Source organism: Enhydra lutris, unplaced genomic scaffold, assembly GCF_002288905.1.
Source record: "Enhydra lutris kenyoni isolate GAN:26980312 unplaced genomic scaffold, ASM228890v2 scaffoldscaffold24, whole genome shotgun sequence".
Taxonomy (NCBI): domain Eukaryota; kingdom Metazoa; phylum Chordata; class Mammalia; order Carnivora; family Mustelidae; genus Enhydra; species Enhydra lutris.
In genome coordinates this window covers 17051174-17067264 of record NW_019154108.1, presented here as the reverse complement: position 1 = coordinate 17067264, position 16091 = coordinate 17051174, and the positions used below count along the sequence as shown (strand labels likewise).

General features: G+C 56.4%; 1 protein-coding gene across 1 annotated transcript in view; it reads right to left on the bottom strand.

The window, feature by feature from the left end:
- Positions 1–16091, bottom strand: part of LOC111150854 (KIAA1614 ortholog) — a 35442-nt gene that overhangs the window by 8289 nt on the left and 11062 nt on the right. The window contains exons 4-7 of the mRNA XM_022508491.1: positions 13991–14134; positions 5502–7045; positions 3604–3760; positions 1910–2168 (exon numbers count right to left, since the gene is read on the bottom strand). Coding sequence (XP_022364199.1) covers positions 1910–2168; positions 3604–3760; positions 5502–7045; positions 13991–14134 — 2104 coding nt within the window. The remainder of the gene's footprint in view (positions 1–1909; positions 2169–3603; positions 3761–5501; positions 7046–13990; positions 14135–16091) is intronic.

The window sequence follows — 16091 nt, the reverse complement described above, 5'->3', positions numbered from 1 at the left end:
TTGAATGGAAAGGAAAGACCATAAGTATGAGTAAGAAAATTAGGAAGCCCAAAGGCAGTAAAGTCAAGTACATCTATAAAAATGAGTCAAAAGATTCACAAAGTAAAAAAAAAAAAAAAAAAAAAAATGTAAAGTAGGACACCATATACTTACAATGTGGAGTCAGGAGGAGAGAAGTAAAGAATGGGTTTGAACTGAAGTGACCATCAACTTAATGTAGACTGTTATATGCAGAAGATGTAATTTATAAACCCAACACTAACCACAAATCAAGAGCCAGTCATAGATACGCAAAAAAACAAAGAGAAAGGAATCCAAGTATATCACTAAAGAAAGACAATGAACTGTGAGAGAAAAGAGCAAGAGAGGAAAGGAACAGAAAAGAATTACAAAAACAACCATAAAACAAGTAACACGATGGCAATAAGTACATGTGTATCAATAATTACTTTGACTATAAATGGACTAAATGCTCCAATCAAAAGACACAAGCTGGTGGGATGGAGAAAAAAGCAAGACCCACTGCCTACAAGAGATTCATTTCAGACCTAAGGACACATGCAGGTTGAAAGCGAGGGGATGGAGAAACACTTGTCATGTAAAAAGATATGAAAAGAAAGCCGGGGTAGCCATACTTATATTGGACAAAATATACTTTAAAACAAAGACCGAACAAGAGACAAAGGACACTATATAATCATTAAGGTGACAATCCAATAAGAAGATACAGCAATTGTCAGCGTTTTCATATCAAGCCGCCACACCACTGCATCCATGAGTGTCTGGGCTCCAGCTTGGTTTATGTGGGCATCCGCTAGCCAGAGGTGTCCTGGGGTTTCAGAAAAGCCAGAGAGAGGTTATTTTGGGGGTCTGAGAGTGTTCAAAAATTTTTCCATATTAATTAACGGTGACTGCATCTTCAATTTATACCATTTTGGCTTATGGACGTTTTCGTAGGAACTCTCTAATTTTGGACACGAGGGGAACCTGTATCGGGAATATAAAGATCAAGGGGTGTTTCCTCAAAGAATTCACACTCCAGTGAGGGGAGGCAGACAAAAATCCATTAAAATACTACATGGCAAGTTCCCTGAAAGAGGGAAGCACAGGATAGGATGGGAACATAGAGCAGAGCCCCCCACCCACACCCCCCGCCCAGCTCAGCCCAAGAAAGGATTGGAAGCGGCTTCATGGAGGAGGCAATTTCTGAAAAGTTGCCAGATGAACAGACATTAGCAGGGAGAGAAGGTGCGAGAAACATTTCAGGTGAAGGTTCAAAGTCAGACAGTGTGTGGCCTAATGACAGAACAGCAAGGTCAAGGATAACAGAGAGGGCATTAGAAGGAGAGTGAGGAGAGATGAAGGCAGATCACAGAAGCCCTCTGGCCATGTCAGGTGATCTGAACTTTACCCTGTGGGTGATAAGGGGCCAATGGTGGATGTTCGGCAAGAGGGTAGATAACCAGATCTGCGTATCAGAAGGATCACTGTGGAAACCAGGTGGAGAAAGACACCACAGGGATGCCAGTCCGGAGGCTCTCGTGCTAGTCTGGGTGTGAAGTGAGCTGGGCAGACTAACAGAGTCACTGTGGTCATGAAGAAGGTTCCAGAATGATCAGGCAGTAGACTCTAGGACTTGGCAGAGGTGTCAGAGTTGAGGGAGAGACAAAGGGAGGAAGAGAAGCTTAGGATGAACCCATCTGGGGTAGCTTCGTGGAAGAACAGAACCATGGGGTGCTGCCTACCCCGGCGGGGAGCCGGGTCTCGTGGATCAAGTGTGCGGAGGCCAGTAGCTTCCGTTTCTCCACCCGGGGTCTTCGGGGGGCATCCTCAGCCCTTCCCATCATGTCACCTTCCATTCCAGTGGCACTGGTGCCACTCAGCCCTTGGCTGGGCCCTTCAGACTCACCAGATGCAGGGACTGTAACGACGGGGCTTTCTTCACTCTGGGAGTGCTGGTGTGGGACGCCGGGCCCAGCGCGGGGGGCTGCAGCTGCTCCACACTGTGGCTGCGGGCCTTGCCCAGCTTGGGCCTGGCACCGTGGCCGAGGGCCTGGAAGAGCTTTTTCAGCCCCAGGGTGGAGGCCAGGCTGGTGCTGCTTTTCTTGCTGCCGTCAGAAGGGGCAGCGGAGCGCGGCCTAGGTCTTGCGTTCACCCCCGGGGGTGCTCTGCAATGCAAGGGTGGACGTGAAGCAGGCGGCAGGCGGCTGGGGGGAGGGCGGACTGTCCCTCCGGGTCCTGCGGGCCCCAGGACGGCCAGCCTTGTGGACGACGTGACAGGTGGCTACAGAAAGGCTGGGAGGACATCCGCAGGATGCTCTGCTTGGGCAGCTTTTCCCGACAAGAGCTCAGGCAAGACCCTGCGCCTCACCCCCAACTACGGGCGCACCCACCCATTCATTCCATTCATTCATTCAGCATTTCTTCAGAGCCTCTGTGCTTTCTAGAAACAACAGGGGTATGTGACACAGCACAAAGTCCTTACTCTCAGACTAGTAAATGAAGGAGAAAAACCCATAGCAAGTATCAAGACATGCCAAGCCTAGAGAGAGGATGGCCAGCTCTTTCTGAGAAGATGGCATCGGGCTGGGAGCTGTACGGTAAGGAGGAGCCATCCTGCCAAGGCCGCAGGGGAGAACCCGGGGCAGGGGGAGGCCACAGCTCCTGGGCAGGAAGAGGCCCCATGTAGGCCACTAGCACCAGGTCAGAGCCCGCAAGGCAGGCAGGTGGGCTGGATTCCACCAAGCACGGAAGCCAAGGTAAGGGGCTTGGATTCTATTCCAAGTGGGAGAAAAAAACCATTGGGGGTTTTCAGCAGGAAAAATGACATTATTTAATGGCTGCTCTGCCGAGAAGGAATGTAGGAGCGACCATGAAGGCAAGAGCCGCTGGGGCTGCTGGAGCTGTCAGAAAGAAGTCATGCAGCCCAGACCGGGAGAAAGCAGCTGGAAGGGCATGCCAGGGGGTCAGAGAGGCCGGGAGGAGGTGAGTGGGGATGAGCACCGTGTGGATGGTGAGTTTGCCAGAAAAAGGCCTGGGGAAGCAGTTCGGTCAGGGGCCTCTCAGACACCCTAGTGTAGAAGTCAGGGGAAAGCGGATATATGGGGCTGGGGTTCTGGAGAGCACAGGGCGCCAGAGATGGGGACCTGGCTCTCGGTCACCAGGAATGTGGTGTAGTGCAGGAAAGAACGTCGTGGCCACAGCACTGGCTCACCAAGACTTCGAGGACTTGGGGCGAGGACTCAGCCCCTCCGCGTGGAAGGAGATAATGAATGGAAAGGTGAATGCCAGGCTTGTTTCCAAGCCCTGAGTCAGAAACGAGCGCTCTCAGGCCACCCTGCCTGGGGAGCACCCCGAGGGTCGGGACTGTCTGCTCAAGTGTGCCGAGCACAGTACCAGGAGCTTGAGGCCTGGGGAAGAGCAAGCGCGTGCAACGCACTCAGAGTGGCAGGGAAAGGAGTCTTGCGGTGCCATGCCCGGAAGAAGTCTAGGAACCCTCTACGGATTTTGGAGTAGTGAGGCCAGTCACGCCACGGAGGGGGGTCTCTTTCTCCACCCAGCCCCCCACCTCCCACAGTCATGGCCCTTGCTCCTGTCACTCACCGGGATAACACCTGCCCTCCAGGACTCATCTCTGGCCTCTGCAGACCTCCCTCTGGCTCCTGGCTGGACTCTGGCTCCTCCGAGGCCAGGGAGAGGGTGATGCTCACGGAGCTGACCGTGCCAGCAGCTGCGGGATCGGGAAAGCCCTGCACTCCTCCTGCAACGACCACAGCCCTCCCGTGTCGCTGAGCCGTCCCCGAAGGTCACGGTCAGGGGAGGGGACATGCCCAATAAGAAAGGCGGGAGCCCCAGGAGAGAAACAGAGGCAGTGGAGAGCCCCCCACACAGCAGGACGGGAATGAGGGGCTGTTTACTGCTATAGTTCCCCACCCGCAGCACCGCAACTGGTACACAGCCGGTGATTAATAAATGTCTGTACGATGAGGGGGCTGCTGGTGAGAAGTCATGCCCTTCCTATAACAAGAGACATGGTCGGGAATGGGGAACTTCTGCATTCCTGGGACGCAAACCACAGTCTTGTTGGTTGTGAGGTCTAACAGCTGTAATGATAGGCACCTTTCTGGAGCATGTCTGAGGTGCTCGGCAATGAATTAAACCTTCTACAGAGATGATGTCATGGGTTCCCAGGAGACAGGCTCTCCTCGGACCCCAGGTTACAGAGGAAGAGCCTGGAGCATGGAGGGCTGGAGTGGCCTGGCCAGGACCTCCTGGCTAATGAGAGGAGGAGTCCAAGCCGGAGAAGGCCAGGCTGCCCAGAAAGGCCAGCGGCTGTAGGACAGGAGCCTCTCAGGAAGTGGCTGGGGGCAGCCAGCAGCCGGCCTAGAGCCCGCCCCACAGAAGAAACCAGGTCTTAGAAGAGGGTGGGCAGCAGGCAGCTCAGGGGAGTGCCTGCCTTCTACAGGCTCCTGTCAGCAGGGGAAGGAGAGGGAAAATGTCTGTGTCCCGTGTGTAGCAGAGGGGGTGGCGAGGAGGGCTCTTGGCCGTCATATCTTCAGTAATGTCATCCCAGTCTACCAGCTCTCTGCCCTCTTTCACTGTGTTTCCAAGCCCTGGATCCCTCCCAAGCCACCCCCAACTCCAGGGCTGTCACAGTTCTGGACAGGCGAAGGCAAGGCTGTGGGGGGCAGACCTGTTATCTCTGCCTAAGAGTGAAATGGCCAAGTTGCTCCCCTCAGATCACAGCACCAGGGATCAGAGCCCATGACCAGTGATGCCCAGGATCGGTCCACAATAGAAGGACATCTTCCAAGGGCGGTGGTGATGCCCTTCACCCCTTTTTAGCCCTTCCTGCTGAAACCCAGGAGCCTGTCCAGGAGGACTGCGGGTCTGGAAGGGCTCTGCCTGCTGGCCGCTGCGTGACCAGATGGCATGTCTGCCTGGCCACAGAAGGTCTCGAGGGCAGGACTCCTGCTGAATTCATTCACTTATGTACTCCCCACAGTGCCTGCTACGATGCCTGGCATGTAACAGGTGCTCCATCAGTGCTGAACGAATGAATGAGGGAATGAATGAAATGAAGATGTTGAAGGAAAGGGCCTCAACCATGTGATTGTAGGCACCGACTGCTCTAAGCAAACAGTAAACCTAGAGTTGTTCCACCATTCCTGCTCTGTTAGTAGTAAAACCCCCTTAAAGTCCAGGCCTCCAGCAGCCAGAGTTTGCTGCTTCTGTACACACCTCAGGGTCCCCCACAGTCGGAGGGAATCACCCCTGCCTCCCTGACTTCTGCCTCCCCCTACCCACCCAGGAGGTGGCTAATTTGCGTCCAGGCTGATGCCGAGTCTTATACCCAACCCACAGACCCCGCAGGTTCTGGAAACACCTGCCACTGCTCTGAAGGGCTCCAAGAGGCCGCTGGGAGTGTGCACAGCTGTGCCATCGAGTCAGATGTAAGGTAAGGAAGGGCTCAGAGCGCCCGGCCTGGGGTCTCTGCTTACCGTGGCTGCTGCCGTTCTCTGGGGGCAGCTCCTGGCTGCAGGGGCCCTCCTCTACCTTGCCCTCGAGGCCGGCCCCTCTGGGGGGCTCCTGCAGCCCCAGAGGCGAGCTGTTGTTGCAGTTGTTGGTGGACAGGGCCAGCAGAGGATGCCTGACTGGAGGGCCGCAGGGCTGGGTCTGGGCAGGGGAGAGCTCACAGGTCCTGGGAACTCCACTTCTCGGAGGAGGCAGAGGCGGGTCCACAGGCTCTCCCTGCCTGCGGGGTCTAGCCAGGGTTGCCTTCCTGTGAGACACAGGTGAAGTGGTTTTCCTTGAAGATGGAGGGGTTGGCACCCAGCCATCGGCGGAGAAGGAAGTCGGCTTCTGGGCCTGGTGCAGGGCAGAGGGCTCTGCGTGACTCTGTTGCAGGGAGGAAGCAGACACAGTCTGGAGAGACTCATGGCTTCCTCCATCCTGGGCTTGTCTGCCTGGCACGGAGGACCCCAGCTTCGTGGAAGAGGCCAGGGGACAGGCTGTCCTGCTCAGAGCCCGGGAATCCACAGCGTGGACCCAGTGGTTTCCCGGCCCTGGTCCAGGCGGCCGCTGGGAGCCCAGGGAAGCTTTTATGGATTCCAGGGTAGGAGGCTTGGTGAAAGCATCTTCTCCGGGAAACTGAGTCCCCTCGGGCAGGTGTCCCCTGCCCTCTTTCACCTCCGCGACGCCCTCCATGTGCTCAACCCCCGGCAGGTAGTGAGGGGCCTGAGGGCTCCCCGGCAGCTCCGATCCGGCCTTCCGTAACCACCTGGGGCCTCCTCGGGGCCTGGAGCCCCGCGGACGGGGGCTGTTGCAGCGGGCCGGGCCCCGAGCCCTGCTGGGCTGCGAGGTCCCAGCCTCCTCGCTGTCGGTCCGGCAGCTGTCGGAGGTGTCCGTGCTGTCCAGCGCGGAGTCCGCCTCCTCGGGGCGCGCCGCGTCTCCGATGTGCGTTTCCCGGATCCACTCGGTGTGGCCCCCCGGCTTGGCAGGGAGGGGCCTGAAGGGGGGGCTCGGGCGCCGAGCGCTGAGGGGCTCCGACCGCACCCCCGGCCCCCCACTCGTCCCCTCGCGCTCCCGGAGGTCCCTGGGGTCCGCGCCGGGGCGCCGGTCGTCGAGGCAGCTGCCGCAGGCCTGGCACTTCCTGTCGCTGCCCCGCGCGGGCGGCGGCGCGGGGAAGCCCCTCTGCTCCAGCCGCCCCACGAGCCGGCAGAGCGCGCCCTCGCCGGCGTCGGTGCGCGCGGAGCCCCCGCGGACGTAGTGGGCGAGCTCGGGCTTGGAGCGCAGCGGGCCCTGCGCCGCCGTCTGCTCCGCGCCGCCCCGCGCCCGGCGCTGCCGCAGCCGCTCCAGGTAGCGGGACTCGGCGTCGCGGGCCGACTCGTCCTCGAAGCGCACGCGGGACGGGGAGGCGCCCCGCTTCGGCCACTGCCCGCTGCTGGACTCCCCGCTGGAGGAGTCGCTCGTGTTTCCGTTCTGCGGCGTGTCTCTGCAGGTAAAGGGCATCCTCGCGTCCGGGGCGGGGCTTCTCCGGCCGTCTCTGGTGGGGAGACAGGGGGAGACAGGTCACAGGCAGGAGACCTGGAGGAAGGTACCCCGGGGGACAGCTCCGTGATAACCGCAATTCCAAAGTTGCCCCACGTAGGTTCCGAGTGGCTTCCGAGCCCATCCCGATTCTGAGACCCAGCACTGCAGAAAATCGATACGCGCGTCCCTATTTTTGGCTTTTCCCTCTGTAGCGTGGCGCAGCCTGATTCAAGATGAAACGTTATATAGGAACAGGGGATGTACAGAAGGATGGCAGCAAAATCCTCGTAGTGGGGTGTGCGTGTCTGTGTGCGTGCGTGTGTGCACGTGTGTGCACATGCGTGTGTGCATGCACACTTAGGAGGCGAGCCTGGCATTCGTGGGCATCGGGTAGGGATGAACTCTCCCAATGCTGTATTTGCGATAAAGGTTTAATGGGAAAGCAAATTGTAAGTCTCTACAGAGCATGTGGTGACCCGAAGTCAGGGTTTCTAAGCATTCTTGCTCCCACAGGTGCCCACTCAGGGTTTCTAACCATCTTGCTCAGACAAAATTTAGACAGAATGCTACCAATGTTTCTCCTTGGGCTCTGCATCTTGTCTGTTCCAGCACCCACCTACCTGCCCTCCTCAGCCCCTTCCCCACACTCTGAAAAGCTGTGAGGACAAGGACTGTGCTAGGAAGTCATCCTGTCACCAGCCTTTGCTCCGGGAGACACTGTGCTGGTGGTCAAGTCCTGCTCCGCTCAAGAAAACACTACATAAGTCTCACACCAGGGCCCCCTGGAGCTGGGGGGGTTTCCAGGCATTTCCTATCAAAGGCTGCCTAAGGAAGGACTAAATGTTCCCTTCCTTTCCCCTGCAGTGGCGTCCCTGTCAATGCACTGCTCAGTGTTTAACATTCACACCATCTTTCTCATTTATCACTTCTCTATCACTCACACTGGACTCCTGCCTTTTACCCAGACTCCTTGCCTCCTGTCTGCTGGTCCTTCTGGAGCACAGCCTTGTCACACTGTCCCTCAAGGGGGTACAAGATTCAGCTCCCAGTCTTTGTGGTAAAAACACCGTGCCTCCACCTTCCACAATGTTTTCCTCCCCACCACCAACCACTCTAAAGGACCCCCAGGCTTCCTACCTTATCCCCCTCATGCAGCCCACTTGCCCCATTTCCTGGGTATTTTTTTTGGAGGGGGCGGTCTTTTTTCTTAACCTGCCTGCATCAGAATCCTATCTGTTACATGTTACCTGCTGTATCGACATCCCATGTGTGATGGTTACTTTCATGCGTCTACTTGATGGGTACCATGGTGCCCAGCTACTTGGTGAAACAGTCTTATGGATGTTTTTGTGGAGACATTTTTTGGGTAAGGTTAAATTTAGGTGGGCGGGGGCACCTGGGTGGCTCGGTGGGTTGACCCTCTGCCTTCAGCTCAGGTCATCATCCCAGGGTCCTGGGATCGAGCCCCGCATCGGGCTCTCTGCTCAGCAGGGAGCCTGCTTCCTCCTCTCTCTCTGCCTGCCTCTCTGCCTGCTTGTGATCTCTCTCTGTCAAATAAATAAATTAAATTAAATTTTAAAAAAATTTAGGTGGGCGGACTTTGAATAAGGCTGATTACCATCCACAATGTGGCTGACCTCATCCAACCCACTGCAGGCCTGAACAGCACAGATACGGATCTTCCTGGAGCAAGAAGGAATTCTGCCAATAGACTAAATGCCTCTAGATTGGAGTTGCTACTCTGCCCTGAGTCTGAAGCCTGCCAGCCTGCCCTGCAGATTTTGGACTTATCATGCCTCTATGATCACATGAGTCAATTTCTTAAAATAAATCTCAGTCCCTGTCTCTCTCCATACACACACACACACACACACACACTCTCTCTCTCTCTCTCTCTCTCTCTCACACACACACACACACACACATACCCCTGTTGGTTCTTCCTCTGAAGAAACCTAATGCACCGTGATCGTATCTCCTCCTCTGAACACCTGCACCACCTGCCCCACTCATTTGTCATCATAGACTCCCAGGATGTTAGTGCTGGAAGGCTCTTCCACGGCCACAGGGTCCGGCCTCATTCCTAGAAAGGAGAGGCCACACAGGACCAGCTCCCAGGCTGATGGGCACCTGAGCGGCTGCAAAGGCAAGCTGTGGGTATGTTTTCTCCCCCAGACAGGGCCACAAAAATAGAACTAGACCCTGACTGAGCTGGTGGTCTAGTCCTGCCTGGAGACAGGAGCCTGCATTTTGGAGACCTGCTACTTTTTTCCAATTGCTTAGAAATGTGCCCACATACGCAATTATCTATACTGGTATAGTCCATGTGTTATGTTACTGTTTTTAGTCCTCAAAGTATCTCCGAAGCCTTCCCTAATGTTACCTTCCTCTGGCCCCCCTACCCCCCACCTCCCCCAACAGAGAAGTAGACTCTTCTCCAGTAGCATTGTGTACAGAGCACAATTGGCTCAAGCTGCCTGGAGACGCCAGCAACTTATTATAATGAAATGTCTGTGGGCGATTAGTGGATTTACTAATCCTTCCCCTAACTGGATGCTCCAGTGACTCTGGAAGAAGGATGCCAATGTTTTCAAAAAGGCTGCCTTAATGTGAGTTTCTCCTTCACCAAGCTTATGGCTACCCAACAGAAGGACAACTCTGATACACAATTAAAAGGAAAGGAGTTCAGATAGCAGCGGGAAGAAACCATACATGCTTCACGGTTACTGTTAAAGCATGCCAGCCAGTGGGGGGAGCGGCCCAGACGCAGACACAGCATCCACTGGACTGGGCAGGCTGTCCGTCCCAGCTGTCCTTTCTGTCTGAATAAATGGCATTGCCTGTGTGGCTCAGGTGAATGTGACTGGTGCCCTGGGGGTGTCACTGGCTATCCCTATCCACCCCTATCTCTGTGTCTTGACAGCAAAGCCACTGGCTGACCTCCCAGTCCTGATGGGTTGGAATGGTCTGGATGGCTGAGGGGGTCCAATATGGTGTATAAAGGCTACCACCCTTGGGAATCAGGGGGTGGGCTGTGAGGTCAGAGAGACATTGCTCAAGACTGAGTCTCTGCAAAGCTCCACGGGAGCCAGCTACAGCTGGGAGCTTAAGGCCCTCCCTCACCCGGGCCTTGTCAGGCAGACTACTGGCTCAAACCTTGGAGCCCAGGCCTCCGGTCCCGCAGGCCTGCTGGTCACCTAACTAGCAATGCTGAGCGGGCAGAGGAAAGTGACAGCCAGGGACCTGCCTGCCACACTAAGAGGGGGGGGGAACACTTCCTAAATCATGCAGCTTCAAGTGCCACAGGGCAAGCACAGGGGCCTCCCTGGAGGTCGCGACTAGGTGTTGGCTAAATATTTCCCTGCCCTGGGTTGCGCTGGGTCCTGGGGGCCTGCACACCGGCTGCTAATCCTGACTCCAGTATCTTCTCTCAATGAGCACTGCTCCAGGAGGAAATTTTTTTTTTTAAACTGCTGTCAAACAAGTGGGTCTGTCTGCTTTGAGGCCTGAGTGGAACCTGTGCTTAAAAGCTCTGCTTGGAGGATTCTGCAGAGCTGTCAGTCCTCCTGTTGTCTGGAGCTCACACTCAGCCGGGCCCTATCTACCCACTGCGCACAGCAATCGCAACGCCTACGGGCCACGATACTTCCAGGGACCCATGAAAATGTTTCAATTTCTTTTCAAATCAGAAGAAAACAGACTTTCAAGTCTAAGAAAACATTCTAATATGTGATACCTTTAAACCAGCATGGTCATAAACTGTAACTTTTAACTTTTATTATGGAGGAAGGCAGACAAGGCCAGAGTGCCTCGGGACCCCCAAAAGTCGTAATGTGGGTCTGCATTTAGAGAGGGGTTCGTGGCTGAGATGTGAAGTTCTTCGCTAGATCGCCCCCTGGGTGGTTCAGGGTCTCCCTGCCTGTCTCCACATGGCCAGGGAGGTCCCTGGGATCCCTGAGCTGGGGACCGTTCTCTGTTGGTGCCTGTGAAGCCCCTGGAGCCCCAAGCTCTGGCCCCTGAGGACCCCACCTGCACCTGTGTCTCTTCCACTGCTCAGGATCTGAGGGGCTGCCGTCCATGTGGGGGTTTCTGGGTCAGCTCTCTAGAGTCCTCTTGCCCAGGAAGGGAAGGCTCTGGCCAGAGAATCCACATCCTGTCCCCACCCCCCCGGAACAAGAGGCGAGCAGAAGCCCTTTCTGGAGGCCCACTTCCTATAACAATGCGTTTCCAACCACACGATCCATGCAACCCACACATGCTCTAGAGTCTTAACGGAGCCACGACCTGACACAGGACAAAGCTCTCGTAGTGCACCCCCCTCCCGGGCCCTGCATCTTTCTGGCATGTTCTGCCCTCCTGGTATTAGTTATAGCAACCTCAGTGTGCCTGTGCCCCAAATGGCAAAAGCCTGTGTTTCCAGGAGCTACTGGGTTTCTACACTGATTTGCTTCCAGAAAAGGCAGCTACTGCCACCTCTTCACCTGCTGGAAAAGCCTGTCTGTTCGGGCCTGTCCCAGCCACCTCCAGCCAGACCTAGGGCAGAGAAGGCCTTCTGGAGACTGCCCCCGCTCTCTCATCCATCTTTCACTGAACTGCTCTTTGGAAGGAGGGATGCCTCTGGGCCGAGGGCGGGGGACGGCACGGGGGTGCTCGTGCGTCTGACTCAGGCCTGGGGCCCGTGTGAGTCCATGTGAACTCAGCATGGCTCTCCAGGGTGATCTGACAAGCATAACCTTTAGAAGCATCTGCAGCAAGCCATCTGGCGTTGATTTTTCAGCTACCCCCTCTGAGGATTCACCAGGGCTGCCAAGTCGAAGTACTTCTTTTCTGGACACAGCAGCTGTTAAAGTGGGTCACCTTGCATTTCCATAGCATTTCGATGGCCAGAGGACAGCCTGACGAAAGGGAACGTACTTTAAGGTCAGTGACTGGGATTGTTATGAGCTGCTTGGGGGATCTGGGGAACAGAAGGTGTCCAACAGGACCGCCATACAGTCACGTCTGTTTTGCAAATCATCCTCTTGACTGTTTTGTGGCTACAAAACCCAGCCCAAGGATCTATAGAAAGTGGAACGGAGGGCTCTGTGAAACTTTATGGCTCTGGGTGCCACATACGTGCAGAGGAGAATAGTTTGGATGCTCCCAAGAAGCCATGCCCATTCCCAGCTAGTGTCCTCCAAGCAGAGTGAGACAAGGCGCAGACGCAGAAATAAAAGGGTAGCTTGCTTGCCGGGTTAGGATCTCTGGAGCCCCTCCTAGGTGTCACAGTGACACTGAACCCAGAGGCAGGCCTCAGCCTTCTGCACATGCTCGAGTCATCTCAGCGGTGCCATGACCTTCCATGAGCAGGCTCAGCACTCCCCATCAAAGAGCATACGGTCCAGTTCCACTGAGAATCCCCGCTCCCGCTAGTACCATGTGATGGAAACCAGCACAGCCAGTGTGCCCATCACGGTGACCAAAGCACAGGCTTTGTCAACAGCGCAGATGTCCTGCTTTGGGGCTGGCCCAGTGTGGCACGGGCTGGCAGCTCCGAGTCAGGCCCACCCAGGTGCACCGGCTCGGGTTTGTGAACTCCATGTGTAAATGGTTCCTGGAGGGGCACAGCACACGAAACGGCGCGATGACGGGATCAAAGTCACCCAAGGAGTGGTCACCTAGGTGAAGTGCTGGTCTGAATGTCCTTGAACTTGTTCATGTCCAGTCGGCTCACCCCCACCCATGACCCTAACATCGTGAAAGCAGGGTAATGCCCAATTTGGCCATTCTGACCTCTCTCCTCCTCTACGGGTCCCATATCTAACTGCCCGATGAGCAAGTCCAGAGCGAGGTCCACGGGCAGCCCCCTCCAAAGCCCGACCCTGCACCTAGACTTCACCCCCAGGCTGAGGCACCACCAAACCTCCAGATACCCAGTCAGACCCTGGGCTTCACCCGGGATGCTTCCCCGCCTCACACTTCCCACGTCCAGTTAACTCAAGGGCTACGGGTAGCTAACTCACACAGTGTCCACTCTGCGCCGGGCTCGGTTCTACACACCTGACACGTGGGACTTCGTGTAACCCTCACAACAACCCCGTAAGATGAGCGTTGTGACAATTCCCACTGTGCAGATGACAAAACTGAGGCACGGAGGCTTCCCTAATGGCATACGGCCAGTATGGACCCACTGATCTGGTTCCAGAGTCTCAACCCGTGTCCCTTCTCTGCTGCCTCAGTAAACCTGCCTGCTTCTGGCTCTTGGCAATGCCTTGTCTCCAGAGCCTCCTCCCCGTCCCATCTCACCAGGACCACAGCACAGCACGCTCACTGCCCTGGGGCCCCTGGATCAGAGCCAGAACAGCTTTACTAAGATGCACGTGTGGTCATGCTCTCTACCTGCTTCAGAGCCTGGAGATTTCTTCCACACTGTTCAACTTGACTTCCACGACGCGCTTCCACCGAGCTCTCTGGCCTTCGAGCCACTCCCTCCAACCCCCATGAGCGTGGTACTTCTACTCAGGGTATCTGCCCTGCGATGCTCACCCCAGCCCCCAGCATGTGTCCAGTGAAGGTCTACACCTCCGTCAAGCCCCGACTTTGCAGCCCCAGCCTCTCGAGCCTCTGCTGTCCTTCCCAGGTGGAGGTACGGGTTTCCTGCCCTGCACACGTGTCTCGCTTCTCCTACGCCACAACGCACAGACTTGTACTAATCCGTGCGCCTGTCTTTCTCCCTGGAGACCGTGACATTTGTCCCCCCAGGGAGCTTGGATTATGTCACTCACCTTTGACGACTTGATGTTTGACACTCGACACCCGGTCAAGGTGCGTTGAGAGACTAAATGATTCAGATCAAGTCCCTGACATGGGAACCACGCACGCAGACAGAGGGAGGAGTGAGCGGCGGCCTTTCGGCCAGATCCTACCTCTCTTCCCTGCCACAGCCCTCCTCGGCCAGCCTGGCCGGGGCCCCACTCACCGTCCACCCTGGGCAACGATGGGAGCGATCTCATGGCTGGCACGGAGGGGCCGCGTCCGGGCCTTCATGCGGGCTCGCTGCAGCAGGTGCTTGGCTTCCTCATGCCTGGGGCTCAGCACAGACTCCGGCTTGGGACCAAAGGTCCTGCAGGGTGACACACGGGCCAGAGCAGGCAGGGGAGGGATTAGAAGAAAATAACACGGATTAGAAGGGCTTTCACAGCATTGAGCTCGGCTGTGCCAGAAAATGCCCTGCGTGTGCAGCCTTCCTTGTTCAGCTCCTGCACAGAGGGTGCCAGCCCGGGGCCTGGGGTCCTGGGCCTAGGGTCTGGGCAATGGCTCTGAGTATCTCTGGACATGGCCGGGGAACTGGCCGGCCTTGGACATCTGCTCAGGGATCAGGTGCAGAGATCCCAGGAGGATCTAAGAAGGGCAGGGAAATCTCCAGATTATTCTATTGTTCCTTCCCTGGGCAGGCAACGGGAGTTATCCGGGAGGACGGGGGAAGAGCCTGGCATTGTCGGACTGGGCCTGTGCCCAGCCAGATGGTCTTTACACACATCACCTCCCTCTCTCCTTCTGCCTCTCTTTGCACCCACACGTACCCATGCAAGCCCCCACCGCAGACACGAGGAGTCAGGCCTCAGCCCGTCGCATTCTGCTCCTTGGGGGGAATGACATTTCTGTAAATCTTGGTGCTTGCTCGCCTCAGTCCCCATCCAAATCCACCAGGCATCAGCTCAGGGCTGAGAGAAGTTAAGCTAGACCCACACCAAGTCAGCCAATGGCTCGAATTTTGTAATAAAGGTCCTCTACCAGCCCTCCCCACCTACCAGATGTGTGGCCTCCCGGGCCGGTCCAGAGCCACAGTCCAGAGCTACGGCCCTCTTTCAAAGCTGTCTGGCAGCTTTGAAATACAGCCCACACTGGGGCACAGAATAACGGCAGCCCCACAACCTCCCACTGACAAGCCGTTTCTCTCCGCCGAGCTCCCTCTCCCCAGCCAGGCTGGCCCGGGGCAGGTGTGCTCTCTGCTTGACAGATGAGGACGTTCTGCAGCAGACACGAACATTTGGCACATGGCTCAAGGTCGAACATCAGTGGAGAGCAAAGCAGACGATCGCCAACCCCCCTGCCTCCAGTCTCCTTCCCACACCCTCTGTCATCTCCTTCCTCCCGTCCCTGGATCCCAGGGCAGGCTGAGAGGGCTTGTGGCTGGAGTCACACTCTTTGATGTGACTTCAGCATCCCCTGCGGCTGCCCCGGTCCTCACTGTCACAGACGCTGGGCTGTCCTCACCAGGGAGGGTCCACTAAAAGAGAACCCTAGCAGGTAGAGGCTCAGCCAGGCTTAGATCTCAGATGAAAGCCCCCCAAATCCTGTGTCTCGCCCACCGCATGGGTGACCCCAAGAAAGGGGCCTGACTGGGGGAAGGCGGCAAGCAGTTTCCTGGATGACAGATGACAGACGTGAGTGGGAAATGGCGTAACTCTGGGGCTTCCCTGGGACATCCTTGGACAAGCTCGGGCTTGTCTATGGTTCTTTCTTTTTCTCTTTTCTTGCTTATTCTTTTCTCTTCTTGCTTGCTTTTGTCTCTTTCTTTGTTGCTCATGCTTTGCACCTAACCTTGCTTTGGGGCCCAAGGGAAAAAAAAAAAAGAACTGCTAGAATAAAGGCACCATCTGTGCATACGAACCCTGGCAAGGCCCAGGCACAGTTTTGGAACGAGGCAGGTTTACTGGAGGGACGTGAAAGTGAATCTCCAGGCCTGAGGCCCTGTGAAGCCTCCTTTGGCAGGGGAGACCTTGCTCTGCAGGCTTCCCAGGCAGGCGGCCCCTCCGATGTGCTGCTGAGAGCAGCTGTGCTCCCTGGGGCTCCTGCTCCGACAGCAGAGATAATGAGGTTACCAGCCCGAGAGACGCCCCTGCAGCCGCGGGCCGCTGGCTGCCCGCCCACACGCCCCGAGCCTTCCGGTGACAGCTGTGCTTCCCCGGCTGTCGGAGGGCATTTGTCACAAGATCTGGTGGGCAGGCGGGAGGGCCCCCAGGCAGCTGGCCAGATGCTGCCAGGACCGGCCTTGCCCCCAGGTTTTTAAGCCATTT